General features: G+C 46.1%; 1 protein-coding gene across 3 annotated transcripts in view; it reads left to right on the top strand.

Moving 5' to 3' along the window:
• Positions 1-20488, top strand: part of dnajc5b (DnaJ (Hsp40) homolog, subfamily C, member 5 beta) — a 185571-nt gene that overhangs the window by 150553 nt on the left and 14530 nt on the right. For all 3 annotated transcript variants that reach the window (XM_078540415.1, XM_078540417.1, XM_078540416.1), the window contains 2 exons: positions 11516-11729; positions 18798-18972. In XM_078540415.1, coding sequence (XP_078396541.1) covers positions 11516-11729; positions 18798-18972 — 389 coding nt within the window. The remainder of the gene's footprint in view (positions 1-11515; positions 11730-18797; positions 18973-20488) is intronic.

The following is a 20488-nucleotide window of genomic DNA, read 5'->3' as shown; positions in this document are numbered from 1 at the left end:
CTGTGATTGGATCCTCCTCCCCCGTCACCATTCATGGCTACTGATCTCATCCACGAGGCTCCTGACCAACCCCAATTTATTGCCCCCACGCACCAAAAGGCATCCGACAATCCCATCTTGGTCAGGTCCACAGCTGTGCTAATGGAGTTGGCCATTCAGTAACAGTTGGACTCCAAGCTCTAAGCAAAGTCCTGTGCCAGGTTGGTGCTGGACTCCTCCATGCTCCTTGACATTGACTGCAGATTTCTGGCAGGCTTCCCAATGCACCAAGCATTTCATATGTAGAGGAGCGGCTGAAAGTGGAGCGCATTGTTGGTTTTAAATGCATAATATGTGTGTGTCTCTGTCAATAAAAGCTAGTAAATGAATAAAGACTCGGCTCCGAAGCTCTGGTATCCATGTTCTAGCAAAAGGTAATGTGATGCAGGAAGAAGGGTAAGAGGTGCTTGCGTACACCATCTTCATATTGTAAATCTAAAGAGAGTATGGGATGAGAGGGAAGAGGGATGTGAGGAGCAGGATTAGGTGTGCAACTTCTGCTACCGTCAATGGTTTCAGCCATACTTGTGGTCAAGGCCTCAGCAATGGCTGCTCCAATATTACTCAGCACTGTCTCCTCCATGGAGGCTCTGGCATGCAGACTTGCCTGTCCCCTTCTGGTTAGCTCCTGCTGCCTCTGGTTGTGCATCACCTTGTTCTACATTCCCTGTAAGGCGTACAAATCAGAATGGAAAATGAAGCAAACTCCAGTTGTGATAAAATGAATAAGAGACCAACCAGTTTTCCGCAATACCGTGCAAAGATTAGTACTTTTCCCTGAAAATTATTGCAATGGACAGAGCAACAAACAAGGAGAAAGTAAAGACAAACAAATTACACAGGTGCCAGTTATCAGACTATCGGAGAGAAGATAACAGAACTGTCCATCTTGTAAGTGACAAGATATGACATGAAGCAGCCTCCTGTACCTAGAAATGTGGTGGATGCTGATGACAACAGTGCAGCAGATGACTGCTAATTTGAATGAAAAATATGTGTTACTGCTTAGGTACTTGCAAATCAATAGAAACTTATTGCAAAAATATCCCAAAAGCAACAGATTCTAACTTCGCTCATACCTTCTTGTGGTTCCTAACATTTTTATTTAAAAAATCTAGCAACAACATATTTGTTTTTGCTGTTCCATAAATAATAAGATGTTAGGTATAAATAAAACTTCATATCGCTAATAGATCTTAATACCTTTCTGATACATCTAATTAACATCATGCATCAAATCCCTTACGATTATCTTTAACTGAGTATCAAGTGAGATGAATCAAGTTATAAGTCTGTTATAGAAACATGGGAAATGTGACTTGAATTATAAAATGGCATTTAGTTAACTAATTAATGCAATGAATTACTAATGTGACACAGCTTTCAAATGACTTGGGGATCAGCGTAGCCAGTGGAATACATGATTATCCACTCAGGTGAAATTGATCATACTGGGCACAACAGAAGCAACATTTATTATAAATATTAATTTCCTTTTCTCTTCTTTTGATGTTTTTGCCACTGCCAGATGCTTTCAACATTGATTGTGAAACTCCTGACATTGCTTTAGTGCAATTATATTTGTTTTTACTATTTAGTTTTTCACTTTTTTGGGGTACATTCCCTCACACACGCTTGCATTAATTTCCCTTCAACCTTCACCATTCCTCTTCATCAGGTGAGATGGTTTTGGGTCACAGAGCTCTCCATGACTGACCTCATCACCATATCATTGTTAGACAGATGGGAATCATTCAAGCATGGACTATTGGTTATTTCCAGTTTTTCTTCACCAAGATGGAACTACTCATTTTTTTTACATATTACTCCATTCAGTAGTCCAGACACCTGGCAAAATTCACCTGACTTAGCTGTATGACTTTAAAAATTATTTTGCAATGTTACAGGCTCTGTGTGCCTGCTTTCACATATATGAGAACAATGTATGTAGGGGCAAGAGTAAGCCATTCAACTTCTCCATCCTGTTCTATTAAATATGATCATTGTTTATCTGTACCTCAAATTCCATTTACCCGCCAGTGTTCAATATCTCTTGATATCCTTGCCCAATGAAAATCTATCGATCTCCACTTTGAAAAGGTTATATGTCCCAGCATCCATAACATTTTTGGGGAAGTGATTACCAGATTCCCATGACCCAGTGTGTGGAAAAGATGTGTTCCCCTGTCACTCCTAAATAGCCTAGCGCTAATTTAAAAACTGTGTCCCTTTTGTCCTGAATTCCACCACCAGGGAAACAGCAGCCCAGATTGTGCTATCCTGATGTGTGGCTGAATCGAGACTGGCAGGCTTTGAAAATGGTGGCCAGAACCCAATTCTGGGATTTCCACCCACATTCCCGGTGCTGGCAATTTTCATTGCCCGCACCCAGCTGTCCTGACATTGCAGGCTGAATTGCATAAGTGGGAATTTCAGACCTTCTGCAATTTTCAAGGAACTGGGTCGCTTTGGAAGGTGAAGTGGTTCACACCAGCTCAGAGGTGTCGTGAACCATGGGGGAACCATGGTTTGGAGTGAGAAGTCTTATGGCAGCTAAGTTCAAAAGGTGTTGCCAATTTCACATGCTTTAATGATATGCTGGATCATAAGTTATATATGTTTTAATACAGTGATAGAGGATAGGGCTTTGCCTTGCATAGATAAGTGACCATTAAACTGAACATCATTGTGCAAGTGCAAAAGTCTTTAGTTGCATTAGAGTACATCATCCACTCAATAAAGTGCTCTTCTGCATTGCGCAGTAATGAAATCCGAATTGATTGTGTGAATTATCCCCTTTGCTGTCATGTTTTCCTTCATGTTTAGCTCAGCCATCTGTTTGGCTATTTCAAAGCTTTGACAGATGGCCGAGCATCTCTCTACAAAAGCTTTGATGTATTCAGCTCATGAGGTTTTGTTGGAACCGCTGTTGAAAGGAATCTCATTATTAATGCTTGGCTGAGTCCCAAACACACTAATGGATTCAGCTCAACAGCATGTCTATTTTAACATATTTATGAGTTTAAGAGGATTATAGTTTTTTAAAGTTGATTCTCAAACACTTTTTGTTTATTTTGACAGATTTATGAGCTTCTCAATGTTATAGGGCTTGTGAGTTTTGTTTATAGTAAATATTTAGTGAGTGGGTTGGGTAGGTATAGGGTGTATGAGAGATGAGGAGGAGTATGGGACTGAGGGTAGGGATGAGGGGGCTAGGGGTGAGGGCTAGGAGACCTCATATGCAGCTCCAGAACTGGATCAATGTCTCAACGAAAGTAGGTGGGCCTTTGAAACTGACTGCCTCAGCATTAGCCATCTCTCCAACTCCAACTCTCCGACTCCAACCTATCTCCAACTCACTGCTATAAAAATAGCATGGGTGGACAGGAGGTGGGATCACGATATTGGAAAATCTTGCAACTCCTGATTCCTGCCTCATAGATTAAAATGTGGTAGATGTATCTACTCCATCAACTCCTTGAAATTCTTCCAATTAGATCACCCCCCATCTATCTCAATTCAAGGGTGTATAAGCCAGATTTATGCAACCTGCCCACATGAATTAATCCTTTCAGCCCTAGTAATATTCTAGTGAATCTGCATTGCACCCTTTCCAAGCTCAACATATCTTTCCTGAGGTTTTGTGTCTAAATCTAAACTCAGTACTTCAGATGGGGTCTGACTGATGCTCTATACAATTGGGCATAATTTCCTCGATTTTGAATTCCAGCCCCCTTGAGCTAAAGGTCAATATTAAATTAGTCTTTTTGCTTGCTTTTTGTACCTGTGCACTAGCTTTTATTGATTTTTTGGCCACCTACAAACCAAAATTCTTCTTCTTCTCGATAGCTCCTAGTCGTTTGCCATTTAAAAAAAAATTATTTGGCTGTCTTGGAACCAAATAGTTCATCTCACACTTCTAGGCATTGAACTCATCTGTCAAAGTTTTCTCCCTCAATTATCCACTTAATACATCTACATCTTCCTTTGTAACTTCATGATCCCATCTATATAACTCACTGCCTCCTAACCCCTAGGCTACATTCTCACTCCCAAGTCAGGACCTCAAGAGTTGGCAAAATTCCTGACTCCACAAACCTAACTTGGGAGGAATTGCCCCAGATCTTTGGATTATTGTTCCCGATGGTGGGTTTGGGGGGGCCGGTATTAATAGGAGTTGGGACCGCTGCCCCAGAAACAGTGCGGAAGCAACCACAGGGGCTGCTGGGACTTTTGCTGAGACTTTGTCCCAGTTACAATAAAAACAAAAAAAAAACAGCCTCCCCTAGCCCTCACCCCTCGAACTCCCTCCCCCCAAATACTCTCCTTGTCCCATCCATGCCAAATCATGTCAGCTCATGTCCCCCACCCATCCCCATGCCCCTCATGCCCTCCATGCTAACCTATGCACCCTACCTATCTCCATTGGCCCTTCATACCCACCATGCCAACCTCTGCCCATCTAGCCACCCCTCATTCCCATGATGCCAACTTATGGCTCCCTAGCCATATTCCATGGCTTTTTATAGCCCCTTTGCCAACCTAGTGTCAAATTATGCTAACGCATGACCCCCCACTTTTCCCAATGGTACCATTTTTGCCCTCCATGCCAACTCATCCAGTATCTACCATGGGCAGACCTTGGGAGCCATGGTGAGTTGAAATAAAATAAAATTCTGTGTCTATTACAGACTTCACTATTTTCTTGAAAAGACTCTATTCATAACCCATTCAATACATTTAAATTAATTCAAATATTCAATCCCTTATGAAAAAAAATTCCTTCATGTACTCAATCCTTTATAAAAACAAACATTTGTAATCATACCCCACATCAAAGACTTTGGGCAGAATCGTCCTAGATTTGCACTAAGTGCAGTAGTTGGTGGGTAAAGCAATGTTTTACCCTGGCGGATTTTCACGCCGTATCATCCCAAACCCGCCACATTAATTATGCATTCCCGGGAAAAAAGCCATTTCCATGGCAGGTGGGGTCTCACTCACCCGTCACACCATCACTTCGCTGCTTCAGCATGCAGGGCACCATATTTCAAGACCAGCAACGTGCACCTCTCAGTGCTTCCAGCCCACAACTGCTGCAAACACATGGCCCTGAAAGAAAAAAAAGACTGCAGCCCCTAGGTTCAATGACGCATCCCTTGAGCACCTTTTGTACACTGTGGAGGCTCGCCGTGATGTCCTCTATCCCTGCTCTGGCTGCAAGATGCGCAGTAACCTCACTAATCTGGCTTGGGAGGTGGTGGCAGCAATGGTCAGCACCTACGCCATTCAAAAGGGGACAGCCATCCAATGCCGCAAGAGGATGAATGATCTCCTCTGATCCACCCTGGTAAGTCACTCTTCTCATCACTCTCAGCTCACTCACTCACAAACCCATCACACATCCACAGGGCCCTCACTCACTGCTGGTTGAAGGGACATCACCATTCACTCTCTCACACACCTTTATTGTCCTCATCCTGTCCATGGGACTCACCACACACATTACATGCCAGGCATACTTTTCATCTGGCCTGGCAGGCATCCTGCTTACACCCTCTCCATCTCTATTCATGCAGGGCAAACTGGCACACAACAAAAGGGAGAGGTCATAGACTAGTGGAGGAATGCTCAAAATTAAGGTGCTCATGGACTTTGAAAACAGAGCCATCCAGCTGGCCGGCGATGACCAGGACTGGTCCTGAGCTGACGATGAGGTTGGCGCTGCTCAACCAAGTAAGAATCCAGCAGTGCAACATCCATCAGACAACCATGCCGTGAGTGATGTGTCCTCTTTCACAGTCCCCTGCCATGCATTAATTATCTCCCCTTGCTTTCACAGGCACATCTGGAAAACAGCCGACGGAGTCCACGACCCAGGCCCTCCAATCAAGCCCCGAAGAAACCTCCAAAGAGGAATTTGGAGGCACCCTCCCTGAAGTCTCATCACAATACTCACCCACACCCTCCATCAGCACAGAAAATCACACCTTGGTGGGACCTAGTTTTACAGTAGCCTTGGGGTCACAATCTGGCGAGCATATCACACTGCCTGAGCCACAGCAGGTGGTGACAGGGATTTCCCAGGTGTCTGGCACTCAAAGGACTGCTGGAGGCCAGAAATTTGCTGAATCTGAGTCAGATGATGAGTCTCTGGACTCGGTCATGTCACAGTTGCTGGAGCTGAAAAGACAAGCTCGCGAACATCAGGAAGGGATGTCTGCTGCACTCCTCAGATTGCAAGGCACAATGGAGGAGTCCATCTGCCTTCAGGCTGAGGTGATAGCACCGGAATGCCAACGCACCAAGGTCAACACTGGTGGGATGGTAACCGCCATGGAGACCTTGGTCTAGGTCATCGCTCCTGCACTGCTGTGTGGACTCAACTCCATCGCTGATGCCATAGTTGGACTCCAACGTTGTGTGTGTGAGACGGGTGCAGGGCAGCTCGATCTCACTCCAGCTACCTCTTCTCCTCAAGGAGTCAGCCAGGGGCCCTCAGGCACCCATAGGGAGGAGGATCAGCAAGTGTATACCCCGGGGCCATCCATCCAGGCGACTCTGGGAGTGTCTGGCCCATCCAAATTCCCTCTTCCCATGATCTCAGCAGCTCCAGCGCCACAGGCTGAGGAGGGTGCCATTGCCACACAGCAGGACCCCGAAAGCAGGCCGGGCCCTCAGGCTGCCTCCACCTCCACTGTGGATGGGCGGGGAGCACCAAGATGTAGCAGCAAGGTTAGGAAAGTTAAGAAGATGTAGTTGCACAGCCTGGGCACGAGCGTTAGTCACTTGTACATATTGTTCACTATTGTCAATAAACTCCCAAGAATGTCTCCCTGCCTGTGACTCCTTGTTCTGATGAGCAGTGTTCATGTCATTCAGATGTGAAACCTTTCTGCACAAGCTAAAGGCAGGTGTCTCAGTCCAGGGCCTCTTCCCTGTGCTTTGTGCAGCCTTCAGACCACAGCGATGGTCCGGCCTCACACTCCCTGGACACATTACTGATACCTGCACCTCAAAGGTGCTTGTCATTGCTGCCAGAATGTAGTGGGCAGGCATCAGAGCTCCGTCATTCTCTCTGTGTGCACTCAGCACCCGTAAGGTGGAGCTGGCTCCCATCTCTTCAGCATCTGTGACCAGTCATGCTGTACTCCTGAAGGGGTCGGTGCTGAAGGCGGACAAAGGATCAGATGCTTTTAAAGTTTCATGGCTGCGTCTCTGTGATATGACCCTGATCACAGAGCGCAAGCGAGCTACGCTTGGTCAGACAGGAGTCAGACAACCTCAGAGGCTATGTGAAGCTCAATGGATTGTCCTCGCTGCATGTCATCATCATCCTCCTGCAATTGAGTGACTATTAGGGTCTCCGCTGTGTCTCCATGACAGGAGCATTATCACAGAGGGTATGTGCGCTGCCATAAGCCAGACTAGAGTCAAACATCCATAGATGCAATCTGAGGATCTATGGTATTTCCTCACCGCGTTTCGTCATCATCCTCCACAAATCTAGCAGCCATGAGGGCATCTTGTGCATGCATGCCTTGTGCCAGTGCAAGGGCCTCAGCTCGTCATTGTCGCCTTCGAGGACCTCCTCACTCTCATCCCCGTTAGCTTCTTCCTCATCGGAGGAGACCTCCAGCTCCTCATTGGAGGAGACCTCTACCTCCTCCACCTCCTCCTCAGCCAGCACCTCTCCCCTTTGCAACACCAGGCTGTAAAGGGTTCAGCAGATGACGATGATGCGTGACACTCTCTGTGGACTATATTGCAGGGCTCCACCAGACCGGTCTAGACACCAGAACTTCAACGTCAGCATCCCGATGGTCTGCTCCACCAAGTTGCGAGTTGCAGTATGAGCCTCGTAATGCCTTTGCTCTGATGCAGTCTGAGGCTGCCACATGGGTGTCATCAGCCACGGCCTCTGCAAGTAACCCTTGTCCCCAAGGGGCTATCCCTGCAGCTTCTTTAGACCCTCAGAGACTTCAAGGATCTGTGACCAACTGACCATGTAGGAGTCGTGGATGCTCCCTGGAAACCATGCACAGACCTGCAGGATGTGTTTGTGATGGTCGCATACCAGCTGCACGTTCAGCGAATGGAATCCCTCGCGGTTGACATACTTGACTGCATGTTTCGATAGAGATTTGAGCGCCACATGAGGGCAGTTGATGGCACCCTGCTCCTGTGAGAAACCTGAGATCGGGGCAAATCCAGTCCCTCTTGCATCCTGGCTATCCTGGTCCCAGGCGAGATTCACAACGTTGTATGTCCTCGCAAAATGGCACCTGTAACCTCATGGATGCATTTGTGAGTGGAGGCTCGAGAGATCCCACAGAGGTCACCTATGGAGCCCTGAAAGGAGCCACTAACGTAGAAATTGAGCACCGTGGTCACTTTCATGGCCACTGGCAGTGGATGCCCTCCATGTCCACATGGCGCCAAATCCTGCTGTTGTTGGCAGATGAGACTGACCAGCTCCCTAGACATGCGCATTCTTCAGCGACACTGGTTCTCAGTCATCTGCAGGAATGAAAGGTAGCGTCTATAGACCCTGGGTCTAGCGAGGCGCTGACCAGCAACAGCTCGCTGTGGCTCTTCGGTGGCATGTGCAGGAGCCCCAGCTCCCCTTCTTCCTGTGGGTGCTGTTCCTCCCTCTGCGCAGCCAGGCACCTCAGCTGCTCTCTTCTCAGTCATCTGCACTCTCTGTAAGCCATGAGGCATACAGCTATGTCACTAGGGTCCATGATCCTGATGTTGTATTCCTGCAGGATGAAAGAGAGAGACATGTGGGTTAGTAGGGGTGTACTAAGAACCTGTCCTGGTTAAATGAGAAGGCCCCTTAACACATCCCGGAGAGACTGGCCACCATTTGGATGGCCAGAGATTAGAGCGCTGCATGGCTGCTCAAAACCCCACCCACCTCCGCCCCACCGATTGGTGGCAGCTTTACCCACTGGACTGCATGCTGTGCTCTCAGCTCAGGTGCAGGCATTCTCCTAACCCACACTACAAGGCTGCACTGTTAGCTTGAACCATGGGGGAGACTGTTACAAACTGGGAAGATGACATTACAAGGGGCTGTGAGTACCTCCATCAGTGACTGCTCCATGGCCAGCTTTCGCAAGGAGATTGTGCAACTTGCCCAGGTGCCCAACTGTTCTGCAGTCCACCAAAATGCTCATTACTTTGCAGACTGTGCCCAATGGGTGAAAAGCTCTGGAGCACTTGGTGGCACTTTGATGCCTCTGTGTTGCCTGAGTGGGCAGAGAAGCTCAAGGCCCGACTCCAATCATATCAATATGGCCACGCCTGAACTGTCTCAAATGCAGAGGAATGGTCACTTTATATGAGGTTTCCCTAATGCGTGGCCGCTTTCCTCTCCCAAACCAACCTCCCGCCCCGTATGTGCTTGCGCGCTACCTTCAACTGCAGGGCAGCCCTTGCCCCCCCTACCCCCAACAAGTTGCCTCAACCACAAGGCAGCCCTTGCCCCCCCACCTCTGACAAGTTGCCTCAGCCACAGGGCAGCCCTTGCACCCCGCCCCATGCGCCTCAACCTTGAAGTCGAACAGGCGACCCTCTGAGTTCCCCTCAAAATGCAGCCTACCAACTGCATGCCTTTTATATGCTGTTGTGAGACACGTTGACATGCAATCACGCCGACGTGGGCGGAGGGTGGGGAGGATGATTCCAGCGGGCTGGGTTTTTAATGATAGGCTGATGTATTACAATGAGGTTCCCGATGTCTGATGGTGGGAAACAAGGCCCACCATCGGTGGGTGGAGCGAACGATCGCAAACTGGTTTTTCACGACGTCGTGAAACCGATTTCTGGCTTTCTTTCCATGTTGTCTGCTCATGCCACCGAACACGACCAACGGCAGCGGGCACGGACGATTCCGTCCTTTAGAACCACTTGGAGCTATCAGTCAAACTGTGCATTTACAGGCCCCCACTGTGATAATGATAGATCAACCTATGGAATTAGTCATGCAACACTAATCCTATAATGATAACCCTCAGGCTTACGTCAACAGACAGCTAGTGAAATTGTAAGCAGACACAGCATACTTTTTTATTCAAAAAGTTAAAGGGTTTCGGAATTTAAATGACTTGACTGTTCCACTGAGCTTATCCACTTATCACCCACATTCATGTCTGCACTTAACAATCCAAAAGGGCTCCTGAGCTCTCCCAAAGGGGTACCTGGACCTCTCCAAAAGGGTACCCCACCTCTATAAATAACTCTGGCAGCTTTAAACCTTTTCAGCAAACGTCTAAAACCCACAAGCCATATTTTGGATATCCCACTTACAAAAATTGCATCCATTCGAAAGCAGCTTCACTTTTACACGTGCAGCTGCCTCTGTGAACCACGGACATGTAAACTACAACCTGTCTCCTCCACGCCCCACCCCCCCCACCACTGGCGAAAATGGTGGGTGCTGGGTCCGGGGGCGGGATTTGCAGAATCAGGAATCTGGTGCTATTTTGGCTAAGGCATGAAGCCCTTGCGGCTTTGCGAAAATTCAAGCCTTAGTATCTTATGCAAACTTTGATATACAATCCTCTCTTTCTTCATCCAAATCATTGATATATATGGTTAAAAGTTGAGGCCCTTATATAATCCCTGGGGAATACATTTTGTCACATCACCCCTGTCAGAGTATATTCCCTTTATCCCTACTCCGTCTCTACCTTCTAACTAGTTTTTAACCCATGACACAAGGTTTTCTCCAATTCTGTGTGCTTTTATTTTTAATATTGATCTCTTATGCGAAATCCTGTCCCATGCCTTCTTTGAAGCCCATATGGATAATATCCATGGACACTTTCTTGTGAACTGTTTTTGTGACAGCTTCAATAAAAAATCTTAGATTACTTGGACATGATCTACCCTTCACAAATTCATGCTGACTCTCTGTTTCGCTCATTCTTACTCAAATACTCAATCAGTAATGCTAGATTCCAGTAACTCTGTACAGATTGCATTAAACAACTGAAATGATAGGTTCCTGATTCTCCCTCTCTTCCTTGTTAAATAATGGAGTGACATCGAAAGGCAAACTCCCTGAAATTGGAGAGCTTTGGAAAATGATTAAATCGTGGATTTGGGGCTTCTTTCGAGGGTGGCCAATCAAAAGAAGCCCCTAAAGAAGTTCTTGGCAACAGGTTCACAGTTATGATTCTGTCAAATGTCAAGTTCCTAAGAAGGGATCAAGTTGAGGTCAAATTTTTCACCAGAGGCAGAAAGAGAAAAATCACTTTTTAGGCTATTTTCAACTTGCAAATAGCTCAAGGGCAGCCAACTTGACAGAAATCTATGAACAGGTTGGCTACCTGTCGTCTTATAGTGTGTGGCATTGAGGAAATATGCAAAGTTGCAATAAAAATTTGAATGGTTTAAACTGTTAAGATATGCATTGCTCAGCCAGTTTTTAGACATATTTAAATCTCATGGTTGTCACATTCCACAGAAAACTTGCTTTGAAACACCATCCAGACAAAAACCTTGACAACCCAGATGCATCTGATAAGTTCAAAGAGATCAACAATGCTCATTCAATATTGTCAGATATAACCAAACGAAATATTTACGACAAATATGGCTCCCTGGGACTCTATGTAGCTGAACAGTTTGGTGAAGAGAATGTGAACACGTATTTCATGCTGTCTAGCTGGTGGGCGAAGGTTTGTTTTTTTCTTTTATTTTGTTTTATTGTACGGTAATATTTTGTGGTGCTATAAGTTACATCAGTGCTGCAGTTTGAAAAGGTCAGAATTCAGAAAGAGGGAAACTGAGATTTTCATGGTTAAAAAATTAAGTACTATCAATGTAACATGTTACAAAGGTTGGTTTACATATAGGTTCAAAATGTAACGTGCAATCTAAGCACACAGACAGCACGAAGGTTAAAAAAACAAGGTTCCTTTATTCCACTGGCTTCAAAATTGTAGCAACTGTCAAGGGAAGACATAGCTCCAAGAAACAACTATTTACAGAGAATATTCGCCACCGATGCCCAGATCTCTGTCCTAGTCAGGATCTCGGCTCCTCAGCGCAGCACTCACCAGGTGCATTCAGGCTTGTCCTGCTGCCAGCCCCTGGTGGCCATCCTGCTCCCCTCTCTTTCTCTATGAGGCTTCTCAGACTCGGGGGTGCTGCCAGTCAGTATGATCTAGGTCCCAATTCCCTTTCTTGGTTCTTTAGCCACCCTCAGGGGCTTCGAGCTGCCCTAGGCTCCTGCCACACTGCCAATCACCAGTCCTGGCTTTGTCCTGGCTGTTTTTTCCCTTGCTTCATGACATCTAACTCTGCCCCTCAGCTTGACAAAGACACTGCTCCTTGCAGGGAGGGCTCCAGAGGGGCTGACCGGTCCCCCTGCTTGGTGTTCTGCTGCTCCTGACTCTACAAAAATCTCTAGAAAGACAGAAACTTACCATTTATTTTGTGCAGCTTGTAGCACTCCTTTAAGGACTATTGGACCTAACACCAATGGGCAGAACATGGGTTTCACACACTCCACCTACTGGTACCAAAAAATTGCTTTGGAAACCCATATACATCACATTCTAATGAAACTGCTGCCTTAAACCAGCGTGGTCTAGTTGCTCATTTCCTTGACCAATTGTAAATGGCAGCAGGAGGATCACAATCCCGAAATGGGCATAAGTTCAGCGATGTGATTTTCAAGAGGCACTCATCCCATTCCTCCTGCTGGAGGGAATGAAAATCATTCCCAATGTAAATGAGCATGTACACCATTTGTCAGGTTGTTTGCACCAAAGCTACATTGGGCCATTGGGAGAATTCCCATGGAAATTTTACTCCTTGATCTTTTCTGGTCTTCCCCATGGAGGGCAGTGATGAAATCAGAAAGTCACTGTAGAAGTAACCATAGTATTGGTATTGGACCCAATCACTCTGCAGTACACTATGTAGGAGTGCTGATGTCCTGCGTCATTGTGCAATTCCGACATCACAGAATTGCTCCAGTGCAGAAGGAGGCCATTTGGCCCATCATGTCTGCATCAGATCTCCAAATGAGCAATTCACCTAGTGCCATTCCTCTGCCTTCTCCCCGTAGCCCTGCACATTCTTCCTTTTCAGATGATGGTCTAATTCCCTTTTGAATGTTTCAGTTGAACCTGCCTCCACCGCACTCTCAGGCAGTGCATTCCAAACCCCACCCACTCACTGCATAAAAACGTTTCTCCTCATGTAATTTGTAAAAGAAGCATAAGTGACTTTAAATCTGTGCCCTCTCATTCTCAATCCTTTCATGAGTGGGAACAGCTTCTCCCTACTTACTTTGTCCAGACTTCTCATGATTTTGGGGAAGGCCGGAAAAGATCAGGGAGTAAAACTGGGAATTCTCCCAATGGCCCAAAGTAGCTTTGGTGCAAACAACCTGACAAACAGCGTACGTGGTCATTTATATTGGGGATGATTTTCATTGCCTCCAGCAGGAGGAATGTGATGAGTGCCTCCTGAAAATCACATCGCTGAACTTATGCCTCTGTCAAACCTCCCCTCAACCTTCTTTTCTTTAAAGAAAACAGTCTTAACTTCTCCAATCTATCTTCATAACTGAAGTTCCTCATCCCTGGAGCCGCATTTTAAATATTTTATAATCTCCCAATTACTGGAGGAGAAGACTATTATTGGGTACAATGCATTACACACTCAACTCAGCTTAAACCTTCCTTGCATAAACTGGACACTTGTGGCAACAAAGCCGAGCACGTCTGAGGAAATTCTGAGGAACATTTGTCTTATTTTACACATCCAAATGCGTGGAAGAAAAATTGAAATGCAAAACGCTCAGCCAAAAAATGGTCTTTCTCTTGACTTCTTGTGACAATTGATTATCTTCTCCTAACTCATAGAAAAACTGTGCACCTTTCAGTTTCTTGCTCCTCCCACTACCACCCTTAAATTGTGTTGAGTTGCATTAAGGCACAGAAACAGTTCATTCTGCCCAGTTATGCCAGTGTTTATTATTCACGTGAGCCTCCTCCCACCCCTCTTCTTCAAACCCTATCATTATAACCTTAAATCCCTTTTTTGCTCATGTGCTTATCTCACTTCCCCTTAAATGTATCTGTGCTATTCACCTCAGCTACTCCTTGTGGTAACATGTTCCATATTCTTATCACTCTTTGCGTGAAGATCTTTTTCCTGAATCAATAGTTACCCAGAAAAGTGAAAAATTGAAAGTTAAAAGTTAGAAGAATTAAAACCACTTCTAGCTTCTAGCTTCTGAGTAACTAATTTACTGACATCCCCCAACCCTCCATGGGGCACTCAACTACACACCACCACCAACTACACACCGCCCACCCACTAAACACCCCTAACCCCCGCACACTACCCCTCACCCACTGACTACCGCCCATCCACTGACGTCCACCCGGACCTGCACGGTTCCTCCTGACTACAACCCCATGCAGACTACCTGACACCACCCCCCCCAACACCCGACTGACTCCCCTACTGATTACCTGCCCCCCCAGACTGACTCCCCCCAACTGACACCCATCGACTACCCAACCCTGAATACCTGACCCCCCCCAACAGACTATCCAACCCCTGCCCTCCGAATGACCTCCTGCAACTGCCCCCCTGCCACTATGTGGCCCCCCATTGACTATCCAACTCGCCCCCAACTGACTCCATCCGACTGATCCCCCTCAACTACCTGACTCCCCCTGACCGGTTACCCGACACCTGCCCACAACTGAGCCTCCTTGACTGACCTCTCCCGAGTTCCCGACCTCAACTACCCAACCCCAACTACCCGACTCCACCTAACAGACACCCCCACCGACTGTCACCTCCCTGACGGTCACACCACGACTGACACCCCTCCTGACTGACACTGCTCTGATTGACATCTCCCTGACTGACACTCCCGTCCGACAGCCCCTGACTGATACCCCTACGAGCACCTGACCCCAACTACCGGATCCCCCATGACTGACTACCTGACCTTCCCCCTCCCTCCCTCCCGACCCCTCCCCAACTGACTCCCCCTGACTGACCCCCTCCAATTACCTGACCCTCCTGACTGACACCCCCCTGACTGGCAGCTTCCCTGACTGATCCCCACACACCCCCAACTACCTGACCCCCCCCACCCCCACCCACCAACTGACACCCCTGTTCACCATCTACAAGGCACAAGTGAGGAATGTGATGGAACACTCCCCACTTGCCTGGATGAGTGCAGCTCCTACAATACTGAAGAAGCTTGATACCATCCAGGACAAAGCAGCCCTCTTGATTGGCACCACATCCGCAAACATTCACTCCCCCCACCACCAACGCACAGTAGCAGCAGTGTGTTCCATCTACAAGGTGCACTGCAGGAATTCACCAAGACTCCTTAGACTGCACCTTCCAAACCCACAACCACGACCATCTAGAAGGACAAGAGCAGCAGACACATGGGAACACCACCACCTGGAAGTTCCCCTCCAAGTCACTCACCATCCTGACTTGGAAATATATCGCCGTTCCTTCAGTGTTGCTGGGTCTAAATCCTGGAACTATTTTCCTATCAGCACTGTGGGTGTACCTACACCACATGGACTGCAGCGGTTCAAGAAGGCAGCTCACCACCACCTTCTCAAGGGCAACTAGGGATGGGCAATAAATTCTGGCCTAACCAGCGAAACCCACATCCCATGAATGAATAAAAAAAACCCACCTGACTGACCCTCCCCGACTGAACCCCCCTCCGCCCCCCAACTGACTTCACCCTGGCTGACCCCCTGACTGACCACACCCCCTCCCGACTGACCCTCCCCACCCCACCCCAGACCCCAGCAATCCTACCCATTTACCTGGTACACTTACCTTCTCCTTGGCCTGGACTTTAAATTTACCTGATTTACGGCAGCTGGTGCGATAAGAAAGGGGGCTTGGCTTATTTACTTTCAACTGAGCTGCCCTCGACAGTAGACCCCGGGAGTGTGCTGCACTCCACGGATCTCGCCTGGCCTGAGTTGGAAGGTCAGGCAAGATAGGATCACCTGGATTTGAAGGTAAGAAATTATGAACTGTGTGGCAATCCGCCTCAATTGCACTCCACCGGAAGTTCTGTGCCCATCTCTCCCAAGTCTCACCGTTTTGAATCCCTCCAGTCTAATTTCTATTTCCATCACAGCAGCACCAAGACTGTTTTGGCCAAAGTCATGACCTACACTCTTTGTGACTGTGACCTCGGCACATTATTTTCCTTGATCTCACACAGCATATAACATGTTGATTCGGTTATCTTCCACTATTGCCAGCTCTCTCCTCCGTTACCCAGCTCTGTGAACTGCTCTTGCATGTTTCCACTCCTATCCATCAAAGGCAGTCAGCGCATCACCTTTTCTAGCTGTTACAATCCCCAGCTGAGGTTACCCCTGGACAAGCCTGATCCCAGGGCGGAACCCAGCTTGATAGATTCTAACTTTTATTTGTTTGTTTAGATGTGTGGAGAGTGGCTACTGAACAGAGTCACAGGATTCAGCTGATGAACTTTTAACAAAAGAATAAAACATTTATTCAACAAAAGATGAACTACATTACAATACTCCTTCACCCACAACTATACCTTTACAGATTTGTAAGGATAACACAAGTTACAAAAGCTATCTTATACCCTAATATACACAGTAAGTACCCAGTCCATGTAAACCAATAGGCACCCTGTGGTCAGACACACCACACTCTGACCTCAAGTGACAGATGTCACCTCAACCAGATGCTATGGATCTCTCCTCAACTCTCTCAGCCGCTTGTCACACTGTAAGCCAACCCGTCTCACTGAATTTCGTCCTTCACTCGAGGGTTTCCAATCTTCCAATCTCCACTGTCCAAGACCTTGCCTTGGAATCTTCTCCAAAACGATGCTTTCTCTCAGGCGCCCTCCACAAGGTTTCATCTCCTTCTGCTGTTCCTCTTCCTGGGTCACCACATGCATTCAAGCTGTCTTCCACACACTCTGTCTCTCTGACTCAGCTGTCAACAGTACACCACTGCTTCACATGCCCATAGCAAAGAGTTACAGACCTTCAGTTGTCTCTTTGGATCTTCTTGCCTTTTGCAAGCTGTTCTCACTTTAAATCTGCTTCCTGCAGCTTTTGCCTCTTTAAATTTGAAGCTTGGAACCTTTCTCCCTGCCCCTCACTCCTAACTTCACTCAACAGGACCTTTTCCAGGTTCTGGTCCTTCCTTCGACCAGAAGGTCACTTTGGACTTTCTCTTCTTCCACTCTTCTGGATTTTTGGTGTTTTTCTTTAGCTTGGGACTGGCTATCTGTCCCCTTTGCTCCAGATTCTCATGGCAGCAACTTTCAGAACCAACTGCATTCAAACAGCTTCCAAAACAACTGATGTTCCTCTTGTGTGTGTGTGCCTGTGGGAGGGACCTGCTTCTCTGGGCCCCTGTTGCTAGGAAACAGTCCAATCCTTCTACCCTTGTATGTTTACTTTCTCTTCAGGGGTCATAAAATTCCTCATTTGAAATGCAAGCACCTTTCTAAAGCAAAACTAAAACTCCATTTGACCTTTTTTTAACACAGAAGTACAGAAATACAAATCAAACTTAAACTTTAAAGCTAAACACATTACTAGCACCTGCAAATACCAATATAACTTGCTTAAACTATCTCTATTTCCTAACACCATCATATCCCGAGTCTGCAAATATCTATCCTTGGCTCCCTTCATTTCTTCATCTATATGTTGCCCCTCTTTGGCATTAACCACAAGCATCTGTTTAACTTTCATATATATGCTGACAACACTCAGACCTGCCACTCCACTTTCAATCCTATGACCACCTCACTACTGTGGACTGCTATCTGACATCAAGTCATGGAAGAATCATAACTTCCTTTGGCTGCACTTTGGAAGGACTGAAGCTATCAATCTTCATGCTTGCTACATTACTACAGACTGCAAGATAGAAACCAATCTGAGTGATTTGAACAGTGAGTGACAGTAGCAGTTTTGTAACTCATAGAAAACAAAAGACCTGAGACTTATCTTTTTGTAAACAAGGAAATGTTTTGGCTAGATTAGCATTTCCTACATTTTTATGGATGGATTATATGCAAATTTTGTGCACCTTCTAGAATACCAAAATTTTTGTTTTTTAAACCAGCTGAAGGGTTATTTCATTACTAGGGAAGTGGGCGAAGAGAAATGATATTGTTGTGTCATTGTCCAATCTTCTTTTAAAATGGATTACAAATGTGACCACAATAGAATGATAACCACCCACCATTTTGATTGTCAGTAGTAAAATAAATGATCACAGAATCTTCATTCTGTCTATGTACTCTGTGAGGTATTTTGCATATTTAGCAACAGGCTGGCTCCCCTTTAAAGGAACAGGATACTTTGAAATTCTCATGGAAAAGAGGGGTCCTATTTTCAATGTGGCCAGACCACCCTGTGTGAAGTCGAGCTACATCTTTAAGCCTCAAAGACTAAAGTAAAGCAAAACATATCTTTTTAAAGAGAACAGAGTGCCTTTAATGACTAGTGAAGCAGGAAACTGGAGGTTCACACAGGAAGAACCATGCACAACACAGGCAATCACAAAGCTCATTGTGTACCCTTCCAACCACCAGAGCACAACCAATGGAAAATCCAGCACATAACTCTCAAAATCAGAACTCAATAGCATAGGAGGACAAAATAAATTATATTGTCACTTCTGATTGGTTGTTTTTGTTTGTTTTCTGATTTGCATTTTAGGGGCTTTTTGTGTTCTGTGGGTTGATCACTGGCTGTTACTTCTGCTGCTGCCTTTGCTGCTGCTGTAACTGTTGCTTTGGTAAATGTAAACCTAAGTCCCCAGGGGGTGAAGAATATGAATACTATGTCTCACCAGAAGACCTGGAAGAACAAATCCGCACAGACATGGAGAATGGTAAGTGCCAAAGGCAATTAAGGTACCTCTTCTTCTTCAGGTTGAGCCCTCCACAGACAAGAAGCTCATGGGTTAGTCCTGCAAGTCCTCAATTGGCATGAAAATCTGTAACATGTTGGCCCTGATATTCCTCATCTTAATGGCTGGGGAATGCAAAAGGAACAGCAAAAGAAGCAAGACGCAGGGCATTAGGTCTCTACCTGGTGCCCTCAGATGTTAAGGGATTCCTCTGGAGAGCAGGCACAGAGTACCTGCACCACCTCCTGATGCAGGTGTTTTACCTGCATGGATATGAGCAGGGAGGAGCCAAACAGCATCTCCCATCACGTTTTCCAGTGGGAATGAAGGATGAGCACCATTTTGAGGGGTGCCCAGAGAAGTTGTCGACAGCCCAAGGGTCAGAGTGGAGAATGCAGCAAAGGCAAAATGGCCTAAAAAGGTTTACGTCTGTTACTTCCCACTGAGATTCATCTCACCCTTGGGACTGGAGCCCTTCTACCTGCATCCAGAAAATCCTTATTTATTTCAAACATACATACAAAGCATAGTGAATTAGTAAACCCTGTTCTGATGGTCATCAATAGTCCTTTCTTCTCATTCACTAATAATAGTTCAGACTGTTGTTACTTTTTAGAATACAAGTCTAATCTCATTTACATCAATTTATAATAATTGAGTGCCCAATTGGGATGTAAAGTAGGCTGGGCTGACAAGATCTAACAGCTGAATATTCTGCTGACATTCGAGGGACTGCGAATATGTAAATATCCAAGTCCCTAGGATTTTTGGATGGGATCAGTAGGCTGAGCAATGAAAGAAGATTAGCTCTGCTCCACTGCACTTACACCACGGAAGTGGGCCTTCAGGAATTTCTGGAATTATGTATTAGTTGGTGCAGTGGTGAGTACACTATCCGTACATCTCTGAGACTGGCCTTGAATCCAATCCAAGTCAGATATGATGAATCCTCCAACCTTAGACTTTATAGCACTACTTTTAATTAGTTAGTGCAATTTCAGGCCAACTTCCAAATAGATTTGTTTTCATGCATTCATAAGATGTGGGCATTACTGGCAATGCCAGTATTTAGTGCCCATTCCTAATTGCCCTTGAGTAGATGGTGGTCTACTAACACAACTACTATGATACTGTTCCTGCAATGGTTCCTGATTATGGGTCCAAGCATTTTTCTTTTGCCTACCCCAATATGAAGGCAGATCATTCAACCTTTCTACAGCCTTTGACCAAAAAGCAAAGAAAAGGCATTCAGGGTCCATAGCAGAAACAGGCTTAATTTGAATATTCAAAAACTTAACAAGTGTTTCAAGCGAGGGCCTGGGTACAATTATTTTTCCTTGTGCAGTCACAATGTCAGATTTCACATGCCCAACTCTATCTCTCATTGACCTGTCTCAACCCCTCGACTGCCTTTGTGTTATCAGATTGTTTGTCTGCCACCCTGGCTTAGATAAGCTGCAATATCGTCCAGTTAAACATTATCACAGAATCACAGTGC

The sequence above is a fragment of the Cetorhinus maximus genome, chromosome 4 (genome assembly GCF_964194155.1).
Source record: "Cetorhinus maximus chromosome 4, sCetMax3.hap1.1, whole genome shotgun sequence".
Lineage (NCBI taxonomy): Eukaryota > Metazoa > Chordata > Chondrichthyes > Lamniformes > Cetorhinidae > Cetorhinus > Cetorhinus maximus.
The sequence above is the reverse complement of the archived record's forward strand: the minus strand, read 5'-3'. Positions and strand labels throughout refer to the sequence as shown.